General features: G+C 44.1%; 1 protein-coding gene across 2 annotated transcripts; it reads left to right on the top strand.

Annotated features, from left to right (window-relative positions):
• The first annotated feature begins 11,798 nt into the window (after positions 1-11,798).
• LOC146358870 (uncharacterized) lies at positions 11,799-26,749 on the top strand. Of its 2 annotated transcripts, XM_084822269.1 has the most exons (4): positions 11,799-11,956; positions 12,434-13,036; positions 14,625-17,197; positions 25,995-26,749. In XM_084822269.1, the coding sequence occupies exons 1-4, from the start codon at positions 11,917-11,919 to the stop codon at positions 26,064-26,066; spliced, it is 3,288 nt and encodes a 1,095-aa protein (XP_084678395.1). In that variant the 5' UTR covers positions 11,799-11,916; the 3' UTR covers positions 26,067-26,749. The 2 variants fall into 2 exon arrangements, with proteins under 2 accessions (XP_084678395.1, XP_084678388.1); XM_084822262.1 differs by lacking the exon at positions 25,995-26,749 and having other exon boundaries at positions 14,625-24,765.
• The last annotated feature ends 66 nt before the right edge of the window (positions 26,750-26,815 follow it).

Here is a 26,815-nt window from a genome sequence, read left to right as displayed (position 1 = left end):
TTTTATATGTTAACAACAATCCTTACATTTCCCCAGTAGCTTATTGGCTGTCAGTATGGTTCTTTTGGCAAAGGTGTAGCTTGCTGTCGGAAAGAGGCCCCCGTTAGCAGCCTTGCTACTGAATTCTGCACCAGCTGCAGCTTCTGGATTGAGCCCAAGGGTAGCCCCCCGTAGTGTGCTTTACAATAATCCAGTCTTGAGGCTACCAATGCCTGTGCCACTATGGCTAAGCTATCACAGTCCAGGAACAGCTGTAGCTGGCATACCAGCTGTAGCTGGTAAAAGGGACTCCCAGCAGTGAAGCCCCCTGGGCCTCAAGTGACAAAGATGGATCCAGGATTACCCCCAGACTACGCAGCTGCTCCTTCAGTGGGAGTGTAAGCCCATCCAGAACAGGCAAGTGAACTATTTCCTGGACATGTGATCTACACACCTGCAGTGCTTGTTGAAGGGCAGGGCTTAACTCAAACAAACACAATTACTAATAGACGTTGATACAGATCCACCGTGATACAAATAAATAAACTGACTGATAGCTTTATGCTTCATGAATGTGTTTAATCCTTTTTAAAAGGCTGCCTTCTTTAGCAACTATAGAGAAAATTTACTCCACCTGTTAAATCATTATAGGTTTTGAGTTTGTCTGAATGACCTTTCAGGGGTCCCTTACAGCCCAGTGCCTATGACTGCAAAGAGATTCAGGATTCTTAATGTAGTCCTTGGCCCTTAAAATTTCTGTAAATAGAGCTATTAGTGAGGGTGCATCTCTTAAGACCTAACAAAGGAAGTCTGATAATTGGCACCATTCTGGTGGTATATTCAATGGGAGCAAGGATGGCCCAAGAAGGCAATGGTGATGGGTGGAGATGGCTCATCTTTCTTTCCCCCAGTAGACATGGAGGGGGGTGATAGAGATCTGTGTGCAGAGCAGGAAGTTAGTGATGAAAGTGGATCTGAAAAGCAGACAGATAGCTGAGTTGCTCTCTACAGGAAATCCTATGGCACTATGGGTAGGGAGGTATGGATTGTGTAAAATCCATTCTGCCTGTGTTTCATGGATTGTCAGGCACCTTTCATTCCATAGTCCAGAAATCGACGGAATCAGATTTTTTTTGTTTCCGAATTTGTGCTAAATTGCATTTTCGCACATGAGAAAATACACAAATTCCTCCAAAATGTGCATTTGCATGCTTTAGCCTATGGGGAAAATGTGCGTTTTGGGCCTGCTTTTTTAATTTTCCACGACAAAATTTGCACAAAATGTGGAAAAGTTAGAAAACCAGTCCTCAAGTCCAGGGAATCCTCCCGACAGGAGAGAAGCCAATCCGCTGCGTTGTCCGTGGGTCAGATTCATGAAAATCCCAAGTCATTTGGTTCCATTGTGGATTTCTCCAACACCCCTAACCAGAGGTTCCCCTAGTCAACTGATGGGGAACAGGAATCTGTTGGAGCGCTAATGCAGTGAACTCTCTTCTTACCCTTAGCCTGCATATGTGTGTAACTAAACCTTATGTCACAGAAACAACATTTGTCTCCAGTTACCTCCTTCTAAGGCAGGGATTGGGAAATCCTGTCCCATGGGCCAGAGGTTCCTAATCTGGCCCACAAGCTTTCCCAGACAAGCACACCCCCTTCCCAACACTATGCCCACTTGCCTGATTTGGGGGCTTTGATCCCTGTTTCATTCCTTAGTTGCACCAATTGCTGTTTTTATCTCTTTTTAAAACAATTTTTTTTTGCTAACTGGGCAGAAAAATCTGGTAGCCACCTGCCTCATTTCCTTTGGCAGGGACTCCCAGAGAAGCCCCCCTGCAGATGATCTTAGAGTTCAGGCAGGTACATATGGAAGAAGGCGATCCTTCAGAGAACCTGGCCCCAAGCTGTTTAAAGGCTTTGAATATTAATAACATCACTTTGAATCGGGCCCGGACCTGCAGTGCAGCTGAAAAAGTACTGGCGTAATGTGATCTTGTTGGCCAGTTCTTGTTAATAATTTTGCTGCCCTGTTTTGGACCAGCTGAATTTTCCAGACTGTTTTCAAAGACAGCCCCATGTATAAGGCATTGCAGTAATCCAAATGAAAGGTTATCAGAGCATGGATAAATATGATCAGGCATTCCTAGGGGTGTGTCTTTCACCTGGCTGTGACCTAGGTAACTAGAGTAACTAGCCTGCCTTTCCAACTCATCAAAGCGCTAGAGTGCTCTTCCGTGCCTTCAGAATCGCGCTGTACTTCCTCATCACCAGTGGGAGTAACTAGCCTCCATTTCCCAGCCCGTCCCCCTTGAGAGCCTTCTCTGATGCTTGGGTTACTTTGCTGCTTCTCTACATGGAGGGAAAGGGCTGACTGGACTTGCCTCCCTTTACTAGTGCTGCTGCTCCTGCTGCCGCCTCTGTTGGCTGCCTCCTCTCCTCCCTCTCCTGCATTCTTTAGTTTTCACTGTATCGCCCTATCGATACAGCAAAATACTGGGACTGCAGGCTCCTGCTCCTGGCCACCTCCTCTTGCTGGATAGCTAGTACTAGTGGGGCTCTGATTTTCTCCATGGGAAAAAGATGCTACAGATTCTCAGCAGGGGGGTGGGTGGGGGGAGAAGCAGGCAACAGAGGGTGCAGACTGAGAATGAGTGAGGCGGCTAGATCGCTAGGAGAAAGGGGGTGGGAGCTCTAACTTCCTGACTGTTGGCTGGAATGGGGTGAAATTGCGCTGGTGGGGTATTCTCATGGGGAGCCTTCAGATGCTGTCAGGGATAATAATGTGGTAGCTGCAGGGAGCCTGGACAGTGGTGGGAAACAAGCCTCTCTCATTGGTTGAGCAGCACCTGCCAGGTTGATGACATTCAGTTCTGTTCCCCCCACTCAACTCGGAAGTATGTTGCTTTCAAGCACTGTGTGACCCGTGAAAAACAGATTTTTAAGGTACGGTACACTTAGCTTTTCTTGCTTCATGTGTCCCTGATGGACCAAAGCCAATTCCATGAAAATCCAGATAACACTCCAATGTGATTCTCATTCCGTTGTTATGAAGATCCTCCTCGAGTCCACCTGTGCCTCAAGTGACAGTTCTGGGTCCAAGAGCACCCCCAAACTATGAACCTGATCCTTTACGGGGGAGTGTAAACCCCTCCAGAACACCTAGTCGCCAGATGAACCACCCACTAACAGTACCTCTGTCTTGTCTGGATTGAGTCTCAGTTTATTGGCCCTCTTCCAGTACATTCCCGTGCCCAAGCACTGATACAGAACAACCATTGCCTCACCTAGATTTGATGAAAAAGAGCAGGGCTGGGTGTCATCCGCATATTGATGGCACCTCAGCCCACCCCTCTGGAAAACCTCCCCCAGCCATTTCATGTAGAAGTTGAACAGCATTGGGGATAAAATAGAGCCCTGTGGAACCCCCTGGCATAATTGCCATGGCCCAGAGCAATAATCCCCCAGCACCACCTTCTGGAATTGGCCATCCATATAGGAGTGGAACCACTGCAGTGCAGTGCCTCCAACTCCCAACCCAGACAACCTATCCAGAAAGATACCATGGTTGATCATATCGAAAGGGGCTGAGAGGTACAGGAGTATCAATAGAGTCACACTCCCCCTGTCCCTCTCCCGGCAAAGGTCATCCCACAGGGCGACCAAGGCAGTTTCCATTCCAAAACCAGGCCTGTAGCCCCAATGAAATGAATCTAGATAATCTATTTCATTCAAGAGTGCCTGGAGTTGTCCTGCAACCACCCACTCCAGCACCTTGCCTAGGAAGGGGATGTTGGCCACTGGCCTATAGTTGTCAACATCCTCTGGATCCAGGTTAGGCTTTTTCAGGAGTGGCCTGATTACCGCCTCTTTTAAAGAGGCCAGCCCAACTCCCTCTCTCAGGGAGAAAATTACAACCTCCTGGACCGAGCCAGACATCCCTCCTTGTTTGATGTAATAAGCCATGAAGGGCTTATTTCAAGTGTGCTTGACACATGTGACAAGCACACATGTGCTTGACACATGGGGTCAAGCACACAAGTGGTCAATTGGACTTGGCCGAGCGCCTTGTCCACATCCTCAAGCCTCAATAATTGAAACTCATCCAACATAACTAGACCAGACGGTGCTCTGGACACCTCTACTAATGGAATAATATAGGCATGGCTTGATGACAGGAGACTAGTAAGCATATGCAGTAGGAGAAGGGGCAACACTAGTGTATTGTGGCCCATTGCGCTGGCCAGTGCTTGATTAAGTGTATGACAGCCCTATGCTAAACCATGCCCTGGGGTCTCGCCGCTTCTCCAGGAAACCAGAGATTTTATAATACATATGCAGGCATTTTGTGGTCTTCTGTTTTTATTTTCTAGAGCCATCAAACTGCATGGAAAAAGTTGCCTCAAAACTGATGTGGCCTACAAATAATCTGCGCTAATAGCGGACAGGACCATGCCGTAATTCTCTCATCTTTACCAGCTGTGCAAATACTGAGATCAAACTCAGAAAGGGCTGCATGTGGCCCGATCCTGGTTACAGGCACATCAAACCTCTGAAAAAAGCCATGTGCCTGTGCTGCACCCTAATACACCCACCGAATACCCTACCATACTGGGTGGGGGGGAATGCAAAGGGGAAGATCTACCTTCAACCTGTTTTTGCAGTATTTAGCAACTGTAATTCCTATATATGTATTTTAATGACATTGCACCTTTTACTTCAGCTCTCCCAGATGTGACAGGCTAGGTCCAGCAGTGTCTATAAGCCGTGATAGCTAAATAGATCCTCCACGTTTGGAAACAGTATGCCTCTGAACACTGGGGACAAATAACAGGGAAGAGCTGCTGCCTATGTGCCCTGCATGTGAGCAGGGCTATATGCAGACTCCAGGCTCAAAGGAGGGATGCCCCCGAATGCCAGCTGTTGGGCTGCAAAAATAGGGGAGGGTTGTTGACTTCATGTCCTACTTGTAGGCTCCGATAGGCATCTGGCTGCCCACTATAGAAATTGGATGTTTGACAAGACAGATAGATCATTGGTATGATCCAGCACCCCCTTCATGGATCACTGCCTTGTTGTGGCGAAGGGGCATGCGTAACTCAGTGAAGCCATAAGCAACCCACTCCAGTATTCTTGCCAAGAAAACCCCATGAAACGTATCACAAGGCTAAAAGATATGATGCTGGATGATGAGCCCTTCAGGTCGGAAGGTGTCCAATATACTACTGGGGAAGAGCAGAGGGTATTTCCAAGTAGCACCAGAAACAGTAAAACGGCTGGGCCAAAGCCAAAAGGACACTCAGCTGTGGATGTGTCTGGTGGTGAAAAGAAAATCCAATGCTTTAAAGAACACTATTGTTTAGGAACTTGGAATGTAAGATCAATGAATCAAGGTAAGTTGGAGGTGGTCAAACATGAGATGGCAAGACTGAACATCTACATCTTGGGAATCAGCGAACTAAAATGGACAAGCATGGGCGAATTTAATTCAGGTGACCATCATATCTACTACTGTGGGCAAGAATCCCTTAGAAGAAATGGAGTAGCACTCATAGTCAAGAAAAGGGTGGGAAAAGCAGTCCTGGGGTACAATCTCAAAAACGACAGAATGATCTCAGTACGAATCCAAGGCAAACCATTCAACATCACAGTAATTCAAGTCTATGCCCCAACCACTGAGGCCGAAGCAGCTGAGGTTGATTGGATCTATGAAGATGTACAACACCTTCTAGAACTAACACCAAAAAAAGATGTCCTCTTCATCATAGGGGATTGAAAAGCCAAAGGAGGAAGTCAAGAAATCACCGGGATAACAGGCAAGCATGGCCTTGGTGTACAAAATGAAGGAGGACAAAGGCTAATCAAGTTTGGCCAAGAGAACACGCTGATCATAGCAAACACTCTTTTCCAACAGCACAAGAGGCGACTTTACACATGGACATCACCAGATGGTCAATACTGAAATCAGATTGATTATGTACTTTGCAGCCAAAATGGAGAAGCCCTATACAGTCAATAAAAACAAGACCTGGAGCTGACTGTGGCTCAGATCATGAGCTTCTTGTTGCAAAATTTCGGCTGAAATTGAAGAACGTAGGGAAAACCACTAAACCATTCAGGTATGACCTAAATCATATCCCTTATGAATATACAGTGGAGGTGAGGAATAGATTTCAGGGATTAGACCTGATAGACAGAGTGCCTGAGGAACTATGGACGGAGGTCCATAACATTGTTCAGGAGGCAGCAATTCAATCCATCCCAAAGAAAAGGAAATGCAAGAAAGCCAAGTGGCTGTCTGATGAGGCTTTACAAGTAGCTGAGGAAAGAAGGGAAGCGAAAAGCAAGGGAGAAAGGGGAAGATATATCCAGCTGAATGCAGAGTTCCAGAGAATAGCAAGGAGAGACAAGAAGGCCTTCTTAAATGAACAATGCAAAGAAATCAAGGAAAAGAATAGAATGGGAAAGACTAGAGATCTTTTCAAGAAAATTGGAGATCTCAAGGGAACGTTTTGTGCAAAGACGGGCATGATAAAGGACAAAGAAGGCGGGGACCTAACCGAAGTAGATGAGATTAAGAAGAGGTGGAAAGAATGCACAGAAGAACTATACAGGAAAGATCTGAATGTCCCTGATAGCCATGATAGTGTGGTCACTGAACTTGAGCCGGACATCCTAGAGAGTGAAGTGGGCCTTAGGAAGCATGACTAACAACAAAGCTGGTGGAGATGACAGTATTCCAGCTGAGCTATTTAAAATCCTAAAAGATGATGCTGTTAAAGTGCTGTACTCAATATGCCAACAAATTTGGAACACTCAACAGTGGCCACAAGACTGGAAAAGGTCAGTTTACATTCCAATTCCAAAGAAGGGCAATGCCAAAGAGTGTTCCAACTACCGTACAATTGCGCTCATTTCACATGCCAGCAAGGTGATGCTCAAAATCCTACGAGCTAGGCTTCAGCAGTATGTGAACCGAGAACAGCCGGAAGTACAAGCTGGGTTTCGAAGAGGCAGAGGAACTAGAGATCAAATCGCCAACATTTGCTGGATCATGGAGTAAGCAAGAGAATTCCAGAAAAACGTCTATTTCTGCTTCACTGACTACGCTAAAGCCTTTGATTGTGTGGATCACAACAAACTGTGGCAAATTTTTAAAGAGATGGGAGTACCAGACCACCTTACCTGCCTCCTGAGAAACCTGTACGAGGGTCAAGAAGCAACAGTAAGAACCAGACATGGAACAACCGATTGGTTCAAAACTGGGAAAGGAGTACAACAAGGCTGCATATTGTCGCCCTGCTTATTTAACTTATATGCAGAGTACATCATGAGAAATGCCGGGTTGGATGAATCACAGGTCGGAATTAAGATTGCTGGGAGAATTATCAACAACCTCAGATACACAGACGATACTACCCTAACGGCAGAAAGCGAAGAGGACCTAAAGAGCCTCTTGTTGGGGGTGAAAGAGGAGAGTGCAAAAGCTGGTTTGAATCTCAACATTAAAAAAACTAAAATCATGGCATCTGGCCCCATCACTTCCTGGCATATGGAAGGGGAAGAAATGGAAGCGGTGACAGATTTTATTTTCTTGGGCTCCAAGATCACCGCAGACAGTGACTGAAGCCATGAAATTAAAAGACGCTTGCTCCTTGGGAGGAAAGCTATGGCAAACCTAGACAGCATAGTAAGAAGCAGAGACATCACCTTGACGACAAAGGTCTGTCTAATCAAAGCTATGGTTTTCCCAGTAGTAATGTATGGCTGTGAGACCTGGACTATAAGGAATCCTGAGCGCCGAAGAATTGATGCTTTCGAACTGCGGTGCTGGAAAAGACTCTTACGAGTCCCCTGGACTGCAAGGAGGTCAAATCAGTCAATCCTAAAGGAAATCAACCCTGACTACTCATTGGAAGGACAGATACTGAAACTGAAGCTCAAATATTTTGGCCACCTAATGCGAAGAGAAAAGTCACTGGAAAAGACCCTGATGCTGGGAAAGATTGAAGGCAAAAGGAGAAGGGGACGGCAAAGGATGAGATGGCTAGATAGTATCACTGATGCAATGAATATAAACTTGAGCACGCTCCGGGAGAGAGCGCAGGACAGGAAGGCCTGGCGTGCTATGGCCCATGGGGTCACGAAGAGTCGGATATGACTTAACGACTGAACAATAACAACAGTGATCCAGCAGAGTGTGAAATACAGATTTCAATTTACCCAGGACTGCTCAGTTGATCAGGCTGAGAGTTTTTGGATCTTATGAGGTGGAGAAGAACACGCACACAACCAATGTAGATGAAAGGAGATTTATTGAAATAAAAGAAATAAGCAAAAGTAGAACCTGCTCAGAGAGTTACACACTCTCTGAGGCTTAAGAGGTTGTACGCCTCCTAGGTACAAACTTAATTACAAAGAAATCTCAGAGAGTTTCAGGTTCTCTGAGGGTTAAGAGGTTACACGCCTCTCAGGTACAAGCTCAACAGAAAACAAATCTCAAGAAGCTACATACCTCTTGGTCAAATCTTAGTTACCCAAATGTGGTGCATTAAATGACTAAATATACAGTTAGCCCGTTTGTTGCTCAGCTCCAGATCATACACCGCAAATGGCCCATTGAGGCAACGGTGATACAGTGTCAGCCAGGCCCAGTCCTAAGCCTGCTGTCTTATATCCAAACCCAAACAGTTAAGTATGTCAGAATAAAGATAACTGCGCCTTATCTAATCCCCAGACAGTAAACTCTACCCAACAGATACTCACCACATGCTATCAAGTACTTGGCCAGAGCACTTAATACATATCCCGTGGATTGAGGGCACTGTTGGTATGTGCACATACGAACGATCCAGATGCAACCACGGCCCTCCTGAACAATGGCAGATTCGGGGGTTTTATACCCTTTTCCCTTGTTGGGGCTCATGAGATCAAAGAGGGGTTCAGTATGTTCTTTGTTGATAATACATCATGTTCCCAATTTCCAGGTTTGACGTTTGTTGAAGACAGACTGGCACCTCCTTCCGACTCCCCAACATTTCTCAAGGTTGCTTCTGTGGTTATAACGTGCCATCCTCCTCTTTTATTGGCTCATTTCCATCTTCTGTAACTGATACTTTGGCAATCTTCAGCACATACCAGAGCACCCCCATTTGGCCTTTCTGCAATAAAGCCATTCATTCTCCATTCACACTTCCCCTTCCTGACCTGGGCTGGGCTAGAATACTTTATATGCACATGACATGGAATGGTTAAAAGTTAATCTTTTCATATTTCATGATGTTCTCAATGGACACTTAAATGTTTTGGGTTACAAAATACATTTCAGGATGTTTACAATTCAGGCTTGTATTCAGGGTCAAACTTTGCATTCTATTTCTTTTCACACCACGTTTGTCACATTTCAGAAGCGGACAAGGGTTCATTGTGGCGTCTGAAGTCTACAAGGTTATCTGCTAGGAGCAGGGAGAGGTTATAGAGGGAAGCAATCTTTATTGACGAAAATCAAGTAAAGGTGGGTTTAAGAAATGAGAGAAATTAATAAAAGTGATAAGATATTAGAAGTAAGATATAAACAACCATTTAAGGGAAATATATGTAGATGTAAGGAGATATAGAGAAGACAACATGAACAAATAGGAAAAATAAAATCACACAGTGTCAAGTGCTCTTCTTATCTTTTTATGGAAAGAGAATGTTGTTGGACTTTATGGCTTTTTGATCTGCCTGATCCAGTTGGGCAGGTACATCCTTAAGACCAAAAATGATTTTTAAAACAGAGGAGTGTAATGTATAACCACACAGGTTTCTATCGATTAGAATTATTTTACTACCCACTGTATTTAAGATAATGAATTAGGGCCAAGGCTTATAAAGTTGATACCCCCACTATCATGCGTGTCCAGTGAGGGCGGAAGCAAGCAATTGCCCCCCCCCCCCATAAGCCATAATTCCCAGATTCTTAGCTTTATTTAAAATGCAAGTCTCTGGCTCTTGTAAAACCCAAGATATAAGACAAAATGTGCAGCATTCTGCCCCTTTGTTTTGTGAGAAACTAGCCTGTTCCTACCTTTCAGCATTTTTTAGCCAATGAATGGAGTCATAGCAATGGTCAACACACAAACACACACACACTGTCTGGAGAAGGAATTAACTGGTTCATTTTAAAGCTGGGGGTGGGCTGGGGTGGGGAAGTGATTGCTGCCTCATAAAAAAACAATTCAGAAATCCAGGATTATTTAACCGAAGATGAGATTTGACATTAGTGTGCCTACTCAAAAGAGAATGTAGCAGTCTAATTCAGGTCTTATTAATATTTTTATAATTAATATTATTTTCTGAGTTTGTAAACATTCTAAAAATTGCCCTTTATCAAAATGTTATAAAGTTCAACATGTTTATACTTACAATATAGGAGTCAGGGCTATGACTAAGAAAATGTAGGTTATGCCAGCCCCACAAAGCAGCTTCCAACTACTACGGAAGTAAACAGCAGGGGATGGCTGTGTCCTGTTTTGTCCAAGAGGCAAGCCAGAAGGCTCAGCAGGAGCAGGCCATGTGAGCCAGCTGGAAGAAATAGTTTCCCCTTTGGAGTAGAAAGTTGTGTGAATGGTTGGGCTGGTTCTGCTCTTTGGGGCAGAACAATCTTTGGCCTAGTGGCCAGGGGCAGTTCTTGATTAAATTGTACTCCCCCCTTCTCCACTTCCAGTCCAAGTTTTTCTGCCTCAGGTTTTCACAGTGAATTGTACTAATAAACGGTTGAGGTTTTGGAAGAAACCTGGTGCATGCTGCTATTCTTGCATATATACAATAGGCCTTGCTTGCCAACTTCCAATGAACATCTATCTGGCTGCCTACTATAGGAAACAGTATGATGGGCAGATGGACCTCTGGTCTGATCCAGCAGTGCTCTTTGGATATTTTTATAAGAATTAAAAGGCATATAAACTCCAAATAGATAACTATAGTTACATGCTGCAGCTCAAGCATCAGGATAATCTTGGCACTCTTGACAGAAATCGAATGGGAGGCTTAAAGGAGATTCAAGCTGCAATCTTATCCCACTTACCTGGGAATAAGCCCCATTCTATTCAGTGCGATTTACTTCTGATTAGGCATGCACAGGATTGTACTGTTAACCCTTTTTTATTTTTCTGTTTGCCTCAGCCTCCATTTTCCTTATGTTCCCCCGTGTGTTGAAGAGTACATTGCAAGGATAATTTATCGGTATGTTCAAGATCTGGGAATTGAAGACAACAACTGCAGTCTTGTTTATGAAAAAATCTCAGCTTTCATTATTTAGCGTTTAGGACTTATGAAAATCTGACGGATGCCCTATGGTTCTGTGATCTCTTTACCACCAGTACACAAAATAATAATACCTCGTTGAGCATACGAGTATCTTGAAACCCGTTTTAGAAGTAAACTTTTTTATCTGTGTGGGAAACCTGGCACATTTGTAGAGTGGACCCCAACGAATCTGGTCCCTTCCTCGTCGTAAGGCGCGCGGCTAAAGCCGGGCGCTACCACCCGATCATAAGACCCGGCGAAGTTCCTTCCTTAGCCACCTCAGCGCTGCGCGGAGAGAGGTCCACCGCTTGCTCCCCCGTTTCTCGGCTCCCAGTTTGCAATCAGCCTATCAGCAAGACACAAGCAGCGCGGGAGCACCGAGCCCGCCCCTTCCGGGCCTTCAGTATCACGCTTTGAAACTGAAAGACGAAGGAGCCCTGAGAGCAAAGGTAAGGGCAGTGGCTCCGAGGGTGCTTCATACGCAAAAGGGAGCATGTGCGGCTGGTCGGCTGCTGCCGCCCCGCCTCTTCCTTTGCGGATTCATCGGGACCCGCCCACTCCAGCCGGAGGCCGCGGCGCAGGCGCACGTTGACTTCCCCCGTTCTAAGTGGCCGCTCTCTCGTTTCTCGAGGGGGTGGGCGGAATGATTTAGCCATGGCGGCGGCGGGGCTACGCTGCCCGCCGTGCCTCGAAGGTAAGTGCAGAGCGGGGGGAAGGGCTGCCTTGGCGCCGGCGGCCGCCCCGATCGTTGCCTCCCGTTGAGTTCGATAGGTTTCCCGGCCCCGCCCATTCCCGGTCGGTTTGAGAGGACACAGAGGCAGGTCCGCCAGGGAAAGAGGCAAATCGTGTGTGGGGCCAAGCCTGAGGGACTCCAGGCAGACACCCTCGGCAAGATACACGAGTACCAAGCTTTACGTTGCCTTCTGACCAACTCGGTGACGACTCTGCCTTCAGAGAGACCCAGCTGTCGCCACCAGTGAGACTGGTGGGGAGGCAAGGAGCACTCCAGGCTGGCCTGTGTGTGGGCTCCAGTGATGGCCTCAGGCCCCTGAGCGTGCCGTACAACAGCTATGATGGGAAACGGCAATCTTCGCTCATGCAGACAAGCCCTCGGTATACTCCATGTTTCTAAGAGAGAACACCATTAATTATTTCTGTGTCTTATTTGCAGAGCCTGAAGTGTTTGAAATTGAACTCCCTATCACTGTCTTTGAATTGAGCGATGATGAGTTTTTGGAAAGGGAAGATGAAGAGCACACAGTTCTGAATGAAGATGGGTGTCTAAAAAGTCAAACAAAAGAAGACAGAAGCGTGGAAAATGAAGAGGAAGAGCAGCTGAGTGGTGATGACTTTAAAGCGAATAATGGAGAAGAACAGGCCACGGCAACTAAAGTTGCAAAAATGAAGGAAGATGATGAGGGAATGCCTGTTACATGTGAAAACCTAAGTTTGGTCCAAATTGTCTTATTTCAGAATGCACTGGATAATGCTGACCATGATCAAAACTGGGTAATGGGCTTCTTAGACCACAAGATGCATAATGGGACTGGAAAAGAATGTGTAAAAATAAATCGGTTTGAGAGTGATCACAACTATTACCAAAGAATGGTAGCTCCTTGTCTGAACACGCTGAATAAGGGAGGAGATCATGTGGCAGATGGAGTCATACAGATGGTTTTGTCAGTTGCACAAGAAACGGAACCAGTTGTAAATGAATCTATTCAAGAGAGCCTGCCAGAGCCTCCTTGCATAGACATAGGTGCTAATGCTGAAGGTAAATTTCCTCTTCCAGAAGAAAACAAAGTTGTGATGTTGATAAGTGGTTGGGGCAAAGAGGAGGCATGCTCACAGACGCAGTAATGCCTCCTGGAAGATCTAAGCATTGGGCAAACAAGGACTGTCAACTTAGATATAATCTTCACCAGGCGGGATTTACAGAATAGATACTACCCTCTGTTTTAAGAATATTAGTGACCCCAAGTGTTCAGTTAATGGAAAGCTTAAAAGCTCCCAATCTGGTCACGGGGCTTTGGAACTCCCTCCAAAACTGTCAAATGAATGTCTTGAATCTGATTTTGCTCCACATCAGTGAACACGTTCATAGATTCCAAAGCTAATCAATGTAGTCGGGGAACTTTAAAATCAAGTCTGTAACTTGGGTCCCAATCCTATGCATGTTTAGACAGAAAAAGGCCCTACAACTCCCAGCACTCCCCAGCCGCCACTGCTGGCTGAGGAATGTTGGTAGTTGTAGGACTTTTTTCTGTCTAAACGTGAATAGGATTGCACCTTTACTGTGTAGTTAGGATTGTATTGTTTAACTTCCTGTAGTCAGACACAACTGTTCAGTTCAGATCTAGCAACATACAGAAAGCTTACAGAGAAAACAAAGGTAGAATTAAGAGGCAAAGAGAGAATCTATCACACCTACAGTGAATACAAAATTTTTGAGTTGGTCATTTGTGCATTTGATTAACACTATATTAGTAATAGGCACTAGCAAATTACATTGGGTTGGATCCAGACTTCATCATTCTTAGAGTAGACTCATCAAAGTCAATGGGACATAGGTTAATCATGACTAAAGCCCTATTGATTTCAGTGGCTCTACTCCAACCTTCCCCAATCTGCTGTCTATATGTTTTGAACTATAACTCCCAGCATCCCTAACCATTGGCCATGCCATGGGAGTTGTAATCCAAAACACTGTCTCAAATAGATTGTCGCTAAGTTTCAGCCAAATTTCAAGCAAATTGCAAAATGGTGGATTTTTTCCATTGCTGTCATCCATTTTAGTGCATCATGGCTCCCCCTGAATCCAGAAGTTCTTTAGGCCTAGGACAGCCAGATTACATTCTCCTTTGTCAAATACTGCATTATAGGATGTAGAGATGTGAAGGCCTGGAAAAATCCAGAAAAAAAGGAGGGCAGGGAAAAGGGTTTTCCCTGAATTTTGCCATCCCCCCCCCCCCCCCAGTGTTTTCCCCTCAAGCCTTCACATCTCTGTTGAGATGCGGAAGTATTGACCTCTGAAGATGAGAGCCTCTGGGCTGAAATGAGGTTCCAGGAATAGTTTTACTGGTTATTGCTGCTGCTAAACTTTTCAGATTGCATTAGGTTGTAGTTGCTCTGCTACATTTTATGAAGATTTAATTTTGATATTTATGGTATTTTGTTTTTATGAAGCATAAGCTGCTTTGGAGAGGTATGATAGAAATTAACAAAATTAAGTTTATGCCTTGATTATATCTGACAGTAAAGCAAGCTGAGGACTTTTGTAAAAAACAAGCCCTTATAGTGTTCTGAATGGGGAAGGGGGACAAAAGAGACTATTGTATGAGTTTATTATCTTCGTTCTTTAGGTACTGCCCCTTTGGAGACAGAATACAATAAAGTTGCCAATGGACCTAGAAAGAGTGGTGGGCTTGAAGATAACACACTCCTGGGTCACAAACTGGAGGAACATCAGGATGAAAATGGGAAATGTGACTCACCTTTTATTAATGGTGATCATTCTCTGGGAGATTTTTCAGAAGATGCTGGGAGCTTGGCAATTAATGGTTGTGCTAATCCTGAGCCAGATGTTGCTGGACATTGTATTCAGACCTCAGTAGCTGATTGTTCTGAAGAGTATGATATGCAAGAAAACCTTAATGGTTCTAGTGAGAGTTCAGAATGTGGCCAACACCTGCAGATGGAGCAACCAAAGGACGCATTGCTACTAAGTAAGAAGCTCAAGAGCAATACTGTACTGATCTCAGTCATGGAAATGCATACCAAAACGAGAGGGGATTGGAAATGCTTGTTTTGTAACTTGAGGCATACATCCTCTACACGTCTAAGAAAACACATCTATGCTACTCATAAGGATAAAAAAATCCACAAATGTAAGTTTTGCCACAGAAAATTTTTCTTTTCTATCGCTCTTAAGCGCCACCATATGTCTCACATGAAAATGACATCATTAAAAAAGAGAAGGAAAAATAAAAGTAATAGTGGAGAAGACAGAAGGAGCAAGGATAAAATAGCTATGAAGAAGAAGACAACTAAGAAGAAAAAGGAAAGCAAGTATGGGAAGTTCTTTAGTGAAATTAAAAGGGAAATAAAGCCTTCAAAGAGCTTCTGTTGCACAATGTGTCCTTTTGCTTCCCCAAATCCAAAACGTTTTACACATCATATGAAGGAGCATAATGATGGACCACCTTATAAATGTCCTCGATGTGAATATTCCTCTGATGACCATTCATATGTGCTCAAACACTTGTACTGGCATGCTGGCTATAAGCTATACAAATGCATGTTCTGTACTTTTTTGTCTCAGTATTTTAGCAGCATGGTAAAACACAGCTTCCTCCATACAGGTGCCAAGCCTTATTGGTGTGCTGTCTGTGAACTGGGGTTCACAAGTGCAAGTCGCTTAAATAAACATGCAGTTACACACAGCCAAGGACAGAAGGGCAAGAATTTGCCTATCACTCAGAAGGAGAGACTGAGCTCTCGAAAAACATTTGTGTGTAATCGGTGTAGCATAGTGTTTTACACACACAAACATCTCCAGTGTCATCAGAAATGCCACTCACAAGTTCAGGACAGTGATAAAACATTTCGAAATGACTGTGAGCAGAGTAAGCAGAACAGCTGTTCTCAAAAAACACGGGCTCTGTGTTCTTCTGACAATGAGAAAGCAATAAACCCTTCTCAGTCAAATAAACAGTTGATGCTGGGAGCCAAATGTGAACAGGAAGATGGCTCACAGGAGGAGGCACATGCACAGAAAAACTGCTGCCCAAGCAATTTAGGGTGTAAGATGTCAGACGTTTTTCCAAACACTTACATTTGTGATCATTGTAACTTAGTGTTTCGCAGAGAGGAACTCTTGATTTACCACAGGGGCACTCACTCACAAGCTCAACCAAGTGAGAACGTGACTTGTAAAAACAAGGAATCTGACAGAAATGGTAGGTTGCAGCCTTCATGTGGACCAGCTCTTAAACTCTTCAAATGCCATCAATGTGCTTACACCACTAGCTCATTCAGCAACTTGCGGGTACATTTTAGTGTCCACACTGGTGAAAAACCATTCAAGTGTCAAGAGTGTGACAAGTCCTTTCGAAACTCCAGCCACTTAAAGCGGCATGGGTTCTCACATTTGAGGAAGCATTACAAATGCAACTGGTGCCTTTTCATAGGCACGACTCTAGGAGACCTTAAGCTACATGAGGAAACCTGCAGGGATGAGCATCCAGCAAGAAAAAGATGTCAATCATCGGCTTCAAGCTGTGAGAACTTAGAGAAACAAGTAAATATGGCTAAAGGAACAGGAAACAAAAGCACACCCATGTCTCCCAAAAGCCATGTTCAAATTTACAAGTGTGAGCACTGTGATTATGCCACCTACATATTAGGCAGGCTAAAGTGTCACACAAGAATACACACAGATGAAAGGCCATATAGTTGTGATGTTTGCCAGAAAAACTTTCGTACATCAAGTCACCTGAAACGTCACAAGTTCGTACATCAGAACCTGGAGCTCCTCAAGTGTGGCAGCTGTGAGTTTTCAACTGGCAACTGGCAGTCCTTTAAACAACACCTAGCTTCGCACACAGATAAACAGCCTCCACTGGGTGGCCATCGCCAGAAGCAGCCTCCCTCCTTGCCTGTCAAAATATATAAGTGTGAAGAGTGTGACTACACAACTATCCGTAGTGGAAACTTGAAGGTCCACTTTCGGATACACACCGGTGAGAAGCCACATAAGTGTCCTCATTGCAGCCTTGCCTTCCGTACATCTAGCCACTTAAACCGCCACTTAGCAACTCATTTACGGTGCAACAAATGTACGTTTTCTGCCACAAACAAGCGTGCTCTCCAGAAGCATGCACAAACTCATAAGAAGAAGAAAAGATATAAGGCTCAGAAGAAGAAAACACGTAAGGTAGGACAAGTTACAAATACACTAAGTGTAGAAGTGCACATTCTCAACACCAAACCTTTTAAAGGTGTACCAGAAAAAACACAAGAAAACAAAAAATAAAATCAGAGGCTTATTATCTAGAAAGCATATAATTTGTCTCTCCTCCCTCCCCCCGGAACATGCAGTCTTTTGCTTTGCCCCTAAACCCCTCTGACTGAACTGTGCCTTGATTGATCATAGAATTCTCATTGCCATAATAATGAGCCAGGATCTTGGATACTGCCAGAAAGCTTACAGTATAAGTCAAGGGATGATGAATAAAATAGAAGCACAATTTCTATGATGTGCTAGGTTGAAAAAGCTTCTTGCTTGTAGATTAAGATGGCTGTAGCATCAGTTGATAGTCTACCTTCCTATTTCAAGATAGCATGGTATTTTATATACAAACAAGGAGAAAGGTGTGCAGCACTCACAGTTTTGTGTTGACCAAAGGTTACAGTATGAACTTATTCTGGGATTCTCCTTAGGCTATTTGAATTCTACAGGCAGCAGGTGCTGGAGCTAACTAAGAAGATCTATTTCCCAAGAAGGAACTTTTCTAATCAAATTATCTTAGTATTATCTGAGAAAAACATTTTCTGCTAAACTAAAATAAGCTGAATCTGAGATTTGATTGGCATTAGGGTGGTAACTGGTGGTAATTGACCAGGAGTGTTGGATATTTTTAAAAATAAACTTACCTGCTGATAACTTAATTTTCAGGAAAGGGTGGATGTGAGGGTAACTGTAGACATTAATTTGTACAGACTACTTCAAACAAGGTGTATGAATACGTTAGAATTGGTTAGTGTGGCTGATAATATATGAATAACCTATTAATACCTATGTCAGATAACTAACTTAAAGTGGGGAAAACTGGTTAAGAGAGCAATCCTATGTCCCCTAGACAGTGTCTGGGGAAGATAGGATTTTTTGGTTTCCCAGCTACGAGCTCATAGACAGCGCTAGGAGCTCGTAGCCAGGAAAGCGTGCTTCCCTCCCCCGCTGCCTCCGTGCTCATAACACGGAGCACGGAAGAGTGAAAACGGGGCGTTCCTAGGTGTGAGGATGGGAGGAGACCATGAAACCTGTTTCAGACAGCTTCCTATGTGGTCTCCAGCCCTGTTCCCACTTCCTCCTCGAAGCCGCACTAAGGCAGAGTGCAAGGTGGCTGCAGCATGGAGGGAATCCTCTCCTCTGTGCTGCTTCCACCCTGCATTGGATAGGTGGTCACCTCTGACTTCAGGGGAGGTCAGAGGCACCCGTCTATCTCTATAGGATTGGGCCCTAAGTAACATACTAGCCTATTCCTAGGCTGTGTGTGTGCATGTGTGTGAGACTGTCGAGTTCTAATGATGATGCTTGTGGATTTAATTTTGCTGGTATTGCAAATGAAGAAACTGAGAATAGCAATGCTATCATGCTTGTTTAATTTCTCTGAACATTTCATTCCAAATTGGTATTAATTTTTTACAGTAATGCTTGCCATTATTGCAATGGTTATTGTATTGCCTGGTGAGAGAGCTTCCAGGCCTGGTTAACTTCAGTGTTTGTCTCTCTCTTGTTCTTATCACCATGCTGTGTCTCCTCTTATCAGTGAGGCTGGGGAGCTATCCAACAAATCAGTGAGCAAGGTTTCCTCAGGAGCAAGGGAGCTGTCCAGCAGAGTACTGGAAGCTGAGTAAGATGACCTGTTGCATCAACAATGGCTAGGCATTGATTGAAAAGCTTTACAGCTGCCCGTGCTGCCCCACCTCTCAAACATCAACCCTGATCCAGGGCAATTACTGTGTCTGGTCTCCTCCATAGTAGGGTTCAGGGAAGGAAGACCTTGTGCTGCTAAGTTGGGCACTGTGCTTTCTGATCTGGTCCTCTGCTTAGACATGCTGCCATCTCTGCTCCTGGGGGATGATTTTGGGGATTTGAAGGTGGGAGCAGTCAGAGTGAGTTGGGGCCCTTGAATATGTAGCTCCCCCAAATGGAGCTCCCCAAATTCCCCACTGACTCTCCTTGAGCCTCAGATATGCTAGGACCAGCAGTGGGGTTCTCCTTTTTAGGAGCTCTCCTCTGGTTCTGGTGGGACACTACACTTTCCAGTATTTATATGCCACTCAGGCAGAAGCTCAGGATTTGAATGGTTATCTCCTGAAGAGATAGTGGTCAGATAGTGGTAAGATGTATTACATTTTAAATTTTTATTTTAGTAGAGACCAGAGTAGAGCTGGTCTGAAGATTCTTCATGATTTAAGTTGAAATGTTTTATGACATTAGAACTACGAATAGATCTAATTCATTTAAAAAGGCAGACCTCTTGGAATTAAAATTCCAGGTCAATAACCTCCATGAAACGGTAAATTTGGTCACAGTCCATATGGACTTCAACACCAAATTGTTTGAGTAAAGTGTTAAGCAACTTCTTATGCTTATGCCAGGGGATGTTCTTTGTCAGACTACAAGAGTGGCTTGAAGCCACAGTCCATGATTACTACAAAAAGTTGGAAACTGACTTGATTAAAAACCAAACACCAACATCCTTTGAACTTAGCAGTGAGCAATACTTATCTCAGTGGTTTAGCTCAGTCTTCCCCAACCTGGCGATTTCCATATGTTCTAGATTACAACTCCCATCAGCCCTAGTCAGCATGATCAGTGATCAAGGTTTATAGGAGGTGAAGTCCAAAACATCTGGAGGGCAGCGTGTTTGGGAAGGCTGGCATATATATGCTTACTGCCTGCACTGAAATCACCTGTCATTATATTTCAGAAGACATTTTGTCTCAAAAATGAGAAAATAAAAGAAGTGGAAGTCCTCTTAACATTAACCAGATGGTGAATTTAGCATTGTCATCCAGCCACTCCAGTGTGTTGGAATTTGAAAAAGCCTATACAGTCCCAAAACACTACTGATGCTCTCAGTTTGGCATGTTTTAGGTATCTTGATTCAGGAGTTGGACATTTGAGGGCATCCTAATATAGAAATGTCAAGGAAGAGAATTAATATTCTGATGTGTACTTGTTCATTTCAAATATTCTTGTGCAGCTGAGTACACTTTGAAGAAAGATGCTTATTGGTAAGAATGTTCTACAGAAAGCCATACAAAGCACTTTGACCTATTATGTATGTCACTAGGACTTTCTAAAATTTCATGACTGTTTGTAAAGTAAATTTGTAAAAATTCTACTGAGTGCAACTTGATGTATGAATCTGGTCTGAACAAAATACAAAAAAAGAAGGTATAATTAAAGATCACAGTTCCTCAGTGTGTTTATAGCCTATGGTGGGGATGGGGGATGACAGAGCTGACATTAATGTTTATTCAATGTATTGTGCTTATACTGCTTTTGGAAACCCTTGAAGAAGTCTAAAGCTTGGACTCCCTTGGATTTTCTTTAATAAATGCCGTATTCAAGAGAAATTGCAAAATGTTACTGCTTGCCTAGGTTAATTAAATTGATAAAATGTGAATCTAATCTTGGTCTCTGTTTTATAAATTGTGCTGCACTTGCGGCTCTTCCATACATAGAAAATGGACTGTTTCATGTAGTACACTGAAAAGCAAGCTGTAAATTGCTGTTCCAGAGATACACAAGTGTAATTGGGTTTGTACAGTTTGCATCTTTGCTTTGTAGAAAAGCAGAGATGCAGTGGATGTAATTCAAGTCTATGCCCCAACCACTGAGGCTGAAGAAGCTGAGGTTGATTGGTTCTATGAAGACCTACAACACCTTCTAGAACTAACACCAAAAAGAGATGTCCTTTTCATCATAGGGGATTGGAATGCCAAAGTAGGAAGTCAAGAAATCACCGGGATAACAGGCAAGCATGGCCTTGGTGTACAAAATGAAGCAGGACAAAGGCTAATAGAGTTTTGCCAAGAGAACACGCTGATCATAGCAAACACTCTTTTCCAACAGCACAAGAGGCGACTCTACACATGGACATCACCAGATGGTCAATATCGAAATCAGATTGATTATGTCCTTTGCAGCCATAGATGGATAAGCTCCATACAGTTAGTAAAAACAAGACCTGGAGCTGACTGTGGCTCAGATCATGAGCTTCTTGTTGCAAAATTTCGGCTGAAATTGAAGAACGTAGGGAAAACCACTAAACCATTCATTTATGACATAATCATATCCCTTATGAATATACAGTGGAGGTGAGGAATAGATTTCAGGGATTAGACCTGATAGACAGAGTGCCTGAGGAACTATGGACGGAGGTCCATAACATTGTTCAGGAGGCAGCAACTCAATCCATCCCAAAGAAAAAGAAATGCAAGAAAGCCAAGTGGCTGTCTGATGAGGCTGTACAAGTAGCTGAGGAAAGAAGGGAAGCGAAAAGCAAGGGAGAAAGGGGAAGATATATCCAACTGAATGCAGAGTTCCAGAGAATAGCAAGGAGAGACAAGAAGGTCTTCTTAAATGAACAATGCAAAGAAATCAAGGAAAAGAATAGAATGGGAAAGACTAGAGATCTTTTCAAGAAAATTGGAGATCTCAAGGGAACGTTTTATGCAAAGATGGGCATGATAAAGGACAAAGAAGGCGGGGAACTAACAGAAGCAGATGAGATTAAGAAGGGGTGAAAAGAATGCACAGAAGAACTATACAGGAAAGATCTTAATGTCCCTGATAGCCATGATAGTGCGGTCACTGGACTTGAGCCGGACATCCTAGAGAGTGAAGTCAAGTGGGCCTTAGGAAGCATTAGTAACAACAAAGCTAGCGGAGATGACAGTCTTCCAGCTGAGCTATTTAAAATCCTAAAAGATGATGCTGTTAAAGTGCTGTACTCAATATGCCAACAAATTTGGAACACTCAACAGTGGCCACAAGACTGGAAAAGGTCAGTTTACATTCCAATTCCAAAGAAGGGCAACACCAAGGAGTGTTCAAACTACCGTACAATTGCGCTCATTTCACATGCCAGCAAGGTTATGCTCAAAATCCTACGAGCTAGGCTTCAGCAGTATGTGAACCGAGAACAGCCGGAAGTATAAGCTGGGTTTCGAAGAGGCAGAGGAACTAGAGATCAAATCGCCAACATTCGCTGGATCATGGAGAAAGCAAGAGAATTCCAGAAAAACATCTATTTCTGCTTCATTGACTATGCTAAAGCCTTTGATTGTTGTGCCAACAAACTGTGGCAAATTCTGAAAGAGATGGGGCTACCAGACCACCTTACCTGTCTCCTGAGAAACTTGTACGAGGGTCAAGAAGCAACAGTAAGAACCGGACATGGAACAACTGATTGGTTCAAAATTGGGAAAGGAGTACGACAAGGCTGCATATTGTCACCCTGCTTATTTAATTTATATGCAGAGTACATCATGAGAAACGCCGGGCTGGATGAATCACAGGTCGGAATTAAGATTGCCGGGAGAATTATCAACAACCTCAGATACGTAGACGATACCACCTTAATGGCAGAAAGCGAAGAGGATCTAAAGAGCCTCTTGTTGAGGGTGAAAGAGGAGAGTGCAAAAGCTGGTTTGAAACTCAACATTAAAAAAACTAAGATCATGGCATCTGGCCCCATCACTTCCTGGCATATGGAAGGGGAAGAAATGGAAGCGGTGACAGATTTTACTTTCTTGGGCTCCAAGATCACCGCAGACGGTGACTGTAGCCATGAAATTAAAAGACGCTTGCTCCTTGGGAGAAAAGCTATGACACACCTAGGCAGCATAGTAAGAAGCAGAGACATCACCTTGCTGACAAAGGTCCGTCTAATCAAAGCTATGGTTTTCCCAGTAGTAATGTATGGCTGTGAGAGCTGGAATATAAGGAAGGCTGAGCGCTGAAGAATTGATGCTTTCGAACTGTGGTGCTGGAAAAGACTCTTACAAGTTGCCTGGACTGCAAGGAGGTCAAATCAGTCAATCCTAAAGGAAATCAACCCTGACTGCTCATTGGAAGGACACATACTGAAGGTGAAGCTCAAATATTTTGGCCACCTAATGCGAAGAGAAAAGTCACTGGAAAAGACCCTGATGCTGGGAAAGATTGAAGGCAAAAGGAGAAGGGGACAGCAGAGGATGAGATGGCTAGATAGCATCACCAATGCAATGAATATGGACTTGAGCACAGTCTGGGAGAGAGCGCAGGACAGGAAGGCCTGGCGTGCTATGGTCCATGGGGTCACGAAGAGTCGGACATGACTTAATGACTGAACAACTATTTTGTGTAGATCAGTGACAAGATATCCTAATCACGTTCATTCCAGGTTATAACACAACAAGATGTGGAGAAGTCAAAGGGGGTGAATACTTATGCAAGGCACTATAGTATACTCTGTCTCTGGACACTACATGCCCACTCTTGCCGCCTGGACTACCCCTCTGGGAACTACGTCCCTATCTGCTTTGTGTGCATGTGTGTTTGCATGATAGAGAAGGGATGGGGTGGCAAAATGAGAGTTACACAATGCTGCAAACTCTGCCACATTTGGCTCTGGCTTCACACAGCAACAGCTGTAGTCAGTCCGTTTATTTTCCCTGATGGTCAACAGCCCTTCATAGGAAAAAGGTTCACTCACTACCCCATTTGTATAGTAGTGACAGGCTGGAGAAATCAGTGATATGCCCATTTTCTAATTAAGTTCCTGAAATTGTTTTCTCTTTTGTAAACAAGTTTCATCTCCCATTAAATTCTGAACTGACTTGCTCAATACTGGAATTATTAGTTGTAATGTGTTGCTGATGTTATATAAGTAAGCATTTGTAATTCTGTCAATTTATACCAAACTCTTCAGATGGTGAAAAAAGCATGGTTTTTAAAACAATAACTTCAATTTTCTTAGTCTCTTAAAATGCATGGCAAATAGTGAACCTGCATCCAAACAGCCTGTGACCTGCTAGACTTGCTATAATGCCCATTAACTTAAGGTGGAAAGAAAATCAGATGGTTGCCTCAAAAGGTGTCCTTTCATTTATGTCAGTCAATGGAGGCTTCCTTGAATAGAAGGCATGCAATTTTCACTGATTCCCCCTTCCCTCTGCAGTCTTCTGTGCCCCACCCCAAAATGGGGACCCTTAGGAACAGCACAGGAGGTGATGTGGGGTCCTGCAAGAGAAGGGGGGGTTGTGAAAACTGCTTCCCTCATGTTCACAGAAGCTGGCTCGGAATCAAAGAGCCTTCCATCGGTTGGATCCAGTGCTGCTGTTCCATAGTTTGATCTAAGCGTTGTCTGAATGTGTCCTGAATGTCCCACCCTTCAGGTTCATTTGATGATCCCATGTCATTACCCATGTTTTCCCACTACGTCTTTTGTTATTTCTCTAACGGCAGAAAATTGGTTAAGAAGAAAAAGAAGGAATGTCTCATGGGTTTGTCTCTAGCTGTGGGTGATGCACAGCTGCCAGTCTTTGTGTAAATTCACCGTGGTGAAAAGGGAGAATATTCTACCCAATTAGAAAATCTAATCCAGACAGAACCTTCCCCTGGTGCACTCAGCAGTGGATCCCTCTGCCCAACCATCACATTTATCAGTAATTATGCAGTTGGAGGTATGCAACTTTAGCCTGACATGTATGTATTCATGTCTAGTTCCTGATCAGTGTGTCTCAATATGAGGCACTCAGGTTTTAGTATGGCTTGATTAAGTCATATTTTTGAATCTCCATTTACTCAAATGGAGATTCAAAAATATGACTTAATCAAGCCATACTAAAACCTGAGTGCCTCATATTGAGACAAATGGATCAGAAACTAGACATGAATACATGTCAGGCTAAAGTTGCATACCTCCAGCTGCATAATTACTGATAAATGTGATGGTTGGGCCTTGACCACTGATGCTAATGACCTAAGAGGCACTCACTTGACCAGATGCCAGTGACCTAAGAGGCACTCACTTGTTGGGTCTTTTGCCCATTCAACCAAAGATGCAAGCCTTCCTGGCTCATCTTTACACCAGGTGTCAGTATGAGCCTCTTAAATGACAGCACAATGTCACACAAACTACTGGGGCAAAATGTCTCATGCTGCTATGCCAGGCAGCCTGCCAACATAGGGCAGAGGGAGAGGGCAACAAATTGTGGTGACAATAGCATGGAGGTGGGGTCCCCAAAATCTGGAGTTGACACTGTTAATAGCCCCAAATGTTGTAATCTTTCCTCATAGGGGAGTTGCTCAAGCCCCCTGGTGATTTTGCTTGTCCTTTGCTGCACCTTTTCCAGCTCTACATTATCTTTTTGCGGGCCAATGACCAGAATTGTACACAGTATTCCAAGTGGGATCACACCATAGATTTGTGTAGAGACATTGCAATACTGGCAGTTTTGTTTTTGCTCCCTTTCCTAATGAATGCTAAATGGAATTCAGCTTGTTCACAGCTGCTGCACACTTGGTTTTCATTGAGCTGTAATTTCCTGAATTCCCCTTGGATCTTTTTTCTTAATGGTGTTACATTGGCCACTTTATAGACCTTAGATATAAAGGGCACTCTTAAGAACATGTTACATATTTTTGTTAGAAGAACAGCAATTTCCCATTTGAATTATTTAAGAACTCTTGGGTGGATATCATTTGGATCCAATAATTTATATATTTATTAAGAATTTTAGCCCATCCTAGCTCAAAGAAGTAAAGGGGATTCTCCCTCCTCCACCTTATCCTTACAACAACCCAGTAAGGTAGGTTAGGCTGGTATAGCTGGTGGGAAAGTGGAGATTTGATCCCTGGTCTCACTGGCCCTAGTCTGACACCAATTGCTGCATCATGTTATTTTGAAAATGAAAACTTATTTTGTTTCTATTTTTAAAACGTTTTAAAGAGCAACTCCTCTGCCTGCAAATCAGTGGAGCCTATAGATTCTGCATGCAATAGAGTGCTGGCTTTGAGCTAAGGAGCGAACTGAACTAGATTGATCTTTGCTTCTAAACTGGGGGTTTTGAATGGGGGTTGCTGTTTTGAAATACAAACCAGGCTCAGACTGATCTCTATACTTCAATATAACAGCAAGCAAAGTTGCAGAGCTGCCATAGGCCGCTCCGCCCCAGCTGCAGCTCCTTCCTTGCCCGAACGTATGGGTATTTGCAGGACAATTTATTGTTTATAAACTCACAAACATTTTACGTTTTTCACACAAAGCAAGTCCTGAGCAGAGAATTGCTGCCTCTGCTGATACCTCTCGTTCCTGGATGGACCAAACACAGCCACACTAAACTCTAGGTCGCAACGTTATTTTCTACAGGCAACTCCCTCCCGTCTTGGGGGGGGGGGTCTCCCCAAATCAGTTTCTGGAGCGCGGCGCGTTGGGGCAAAGGCGGCAAAGAGCCTGGTGATGCGCTTGTTGCGGCATCAGCTTTCGTGGGCCGGAGTCGGCGTCCTTCGAAGGCACGCACCCGATTGCGGGGAGGGGATGGAAGCGGCGAAGGCAGAGGGGAATGGCATACAGAAAGAGCCACGGTACTAACAGCGACCGTTCACAGACATCATGGCATTGGCGAGTCAGTGGACGCGAGTCGTGAGAAAGGAACCGCTACTCCGGCTCAAGCCACAGGGACCTCCACGGTAGGACAGAGAAGTCCTCCTCCTCCCCCTCTCCTCCAATCCCAGGGCGCCTGAGCGTGGTCAACGAGCCCGCCCTCTTCC

Source organism: Heloderma suspectum, chromosome 1, assembly GCF_057233095.1.
Source record: "Heloderma suspectum isolate Gila_16-S chromosome 1, 16-S_ref, whole genome shotgun sequence".
Taxonomy (NCBI): Eukaryota; Metazoa; Chordata; class Lepidosauria; order Squamata; family Helodermatidae; genus Heloderma; species Heloderma suspectum.
The sequence above is the reverse complement of the archived record's forward strand: the minus strand, read 5'-3'. Positions and strand labels throughout refer to the sequence as shown.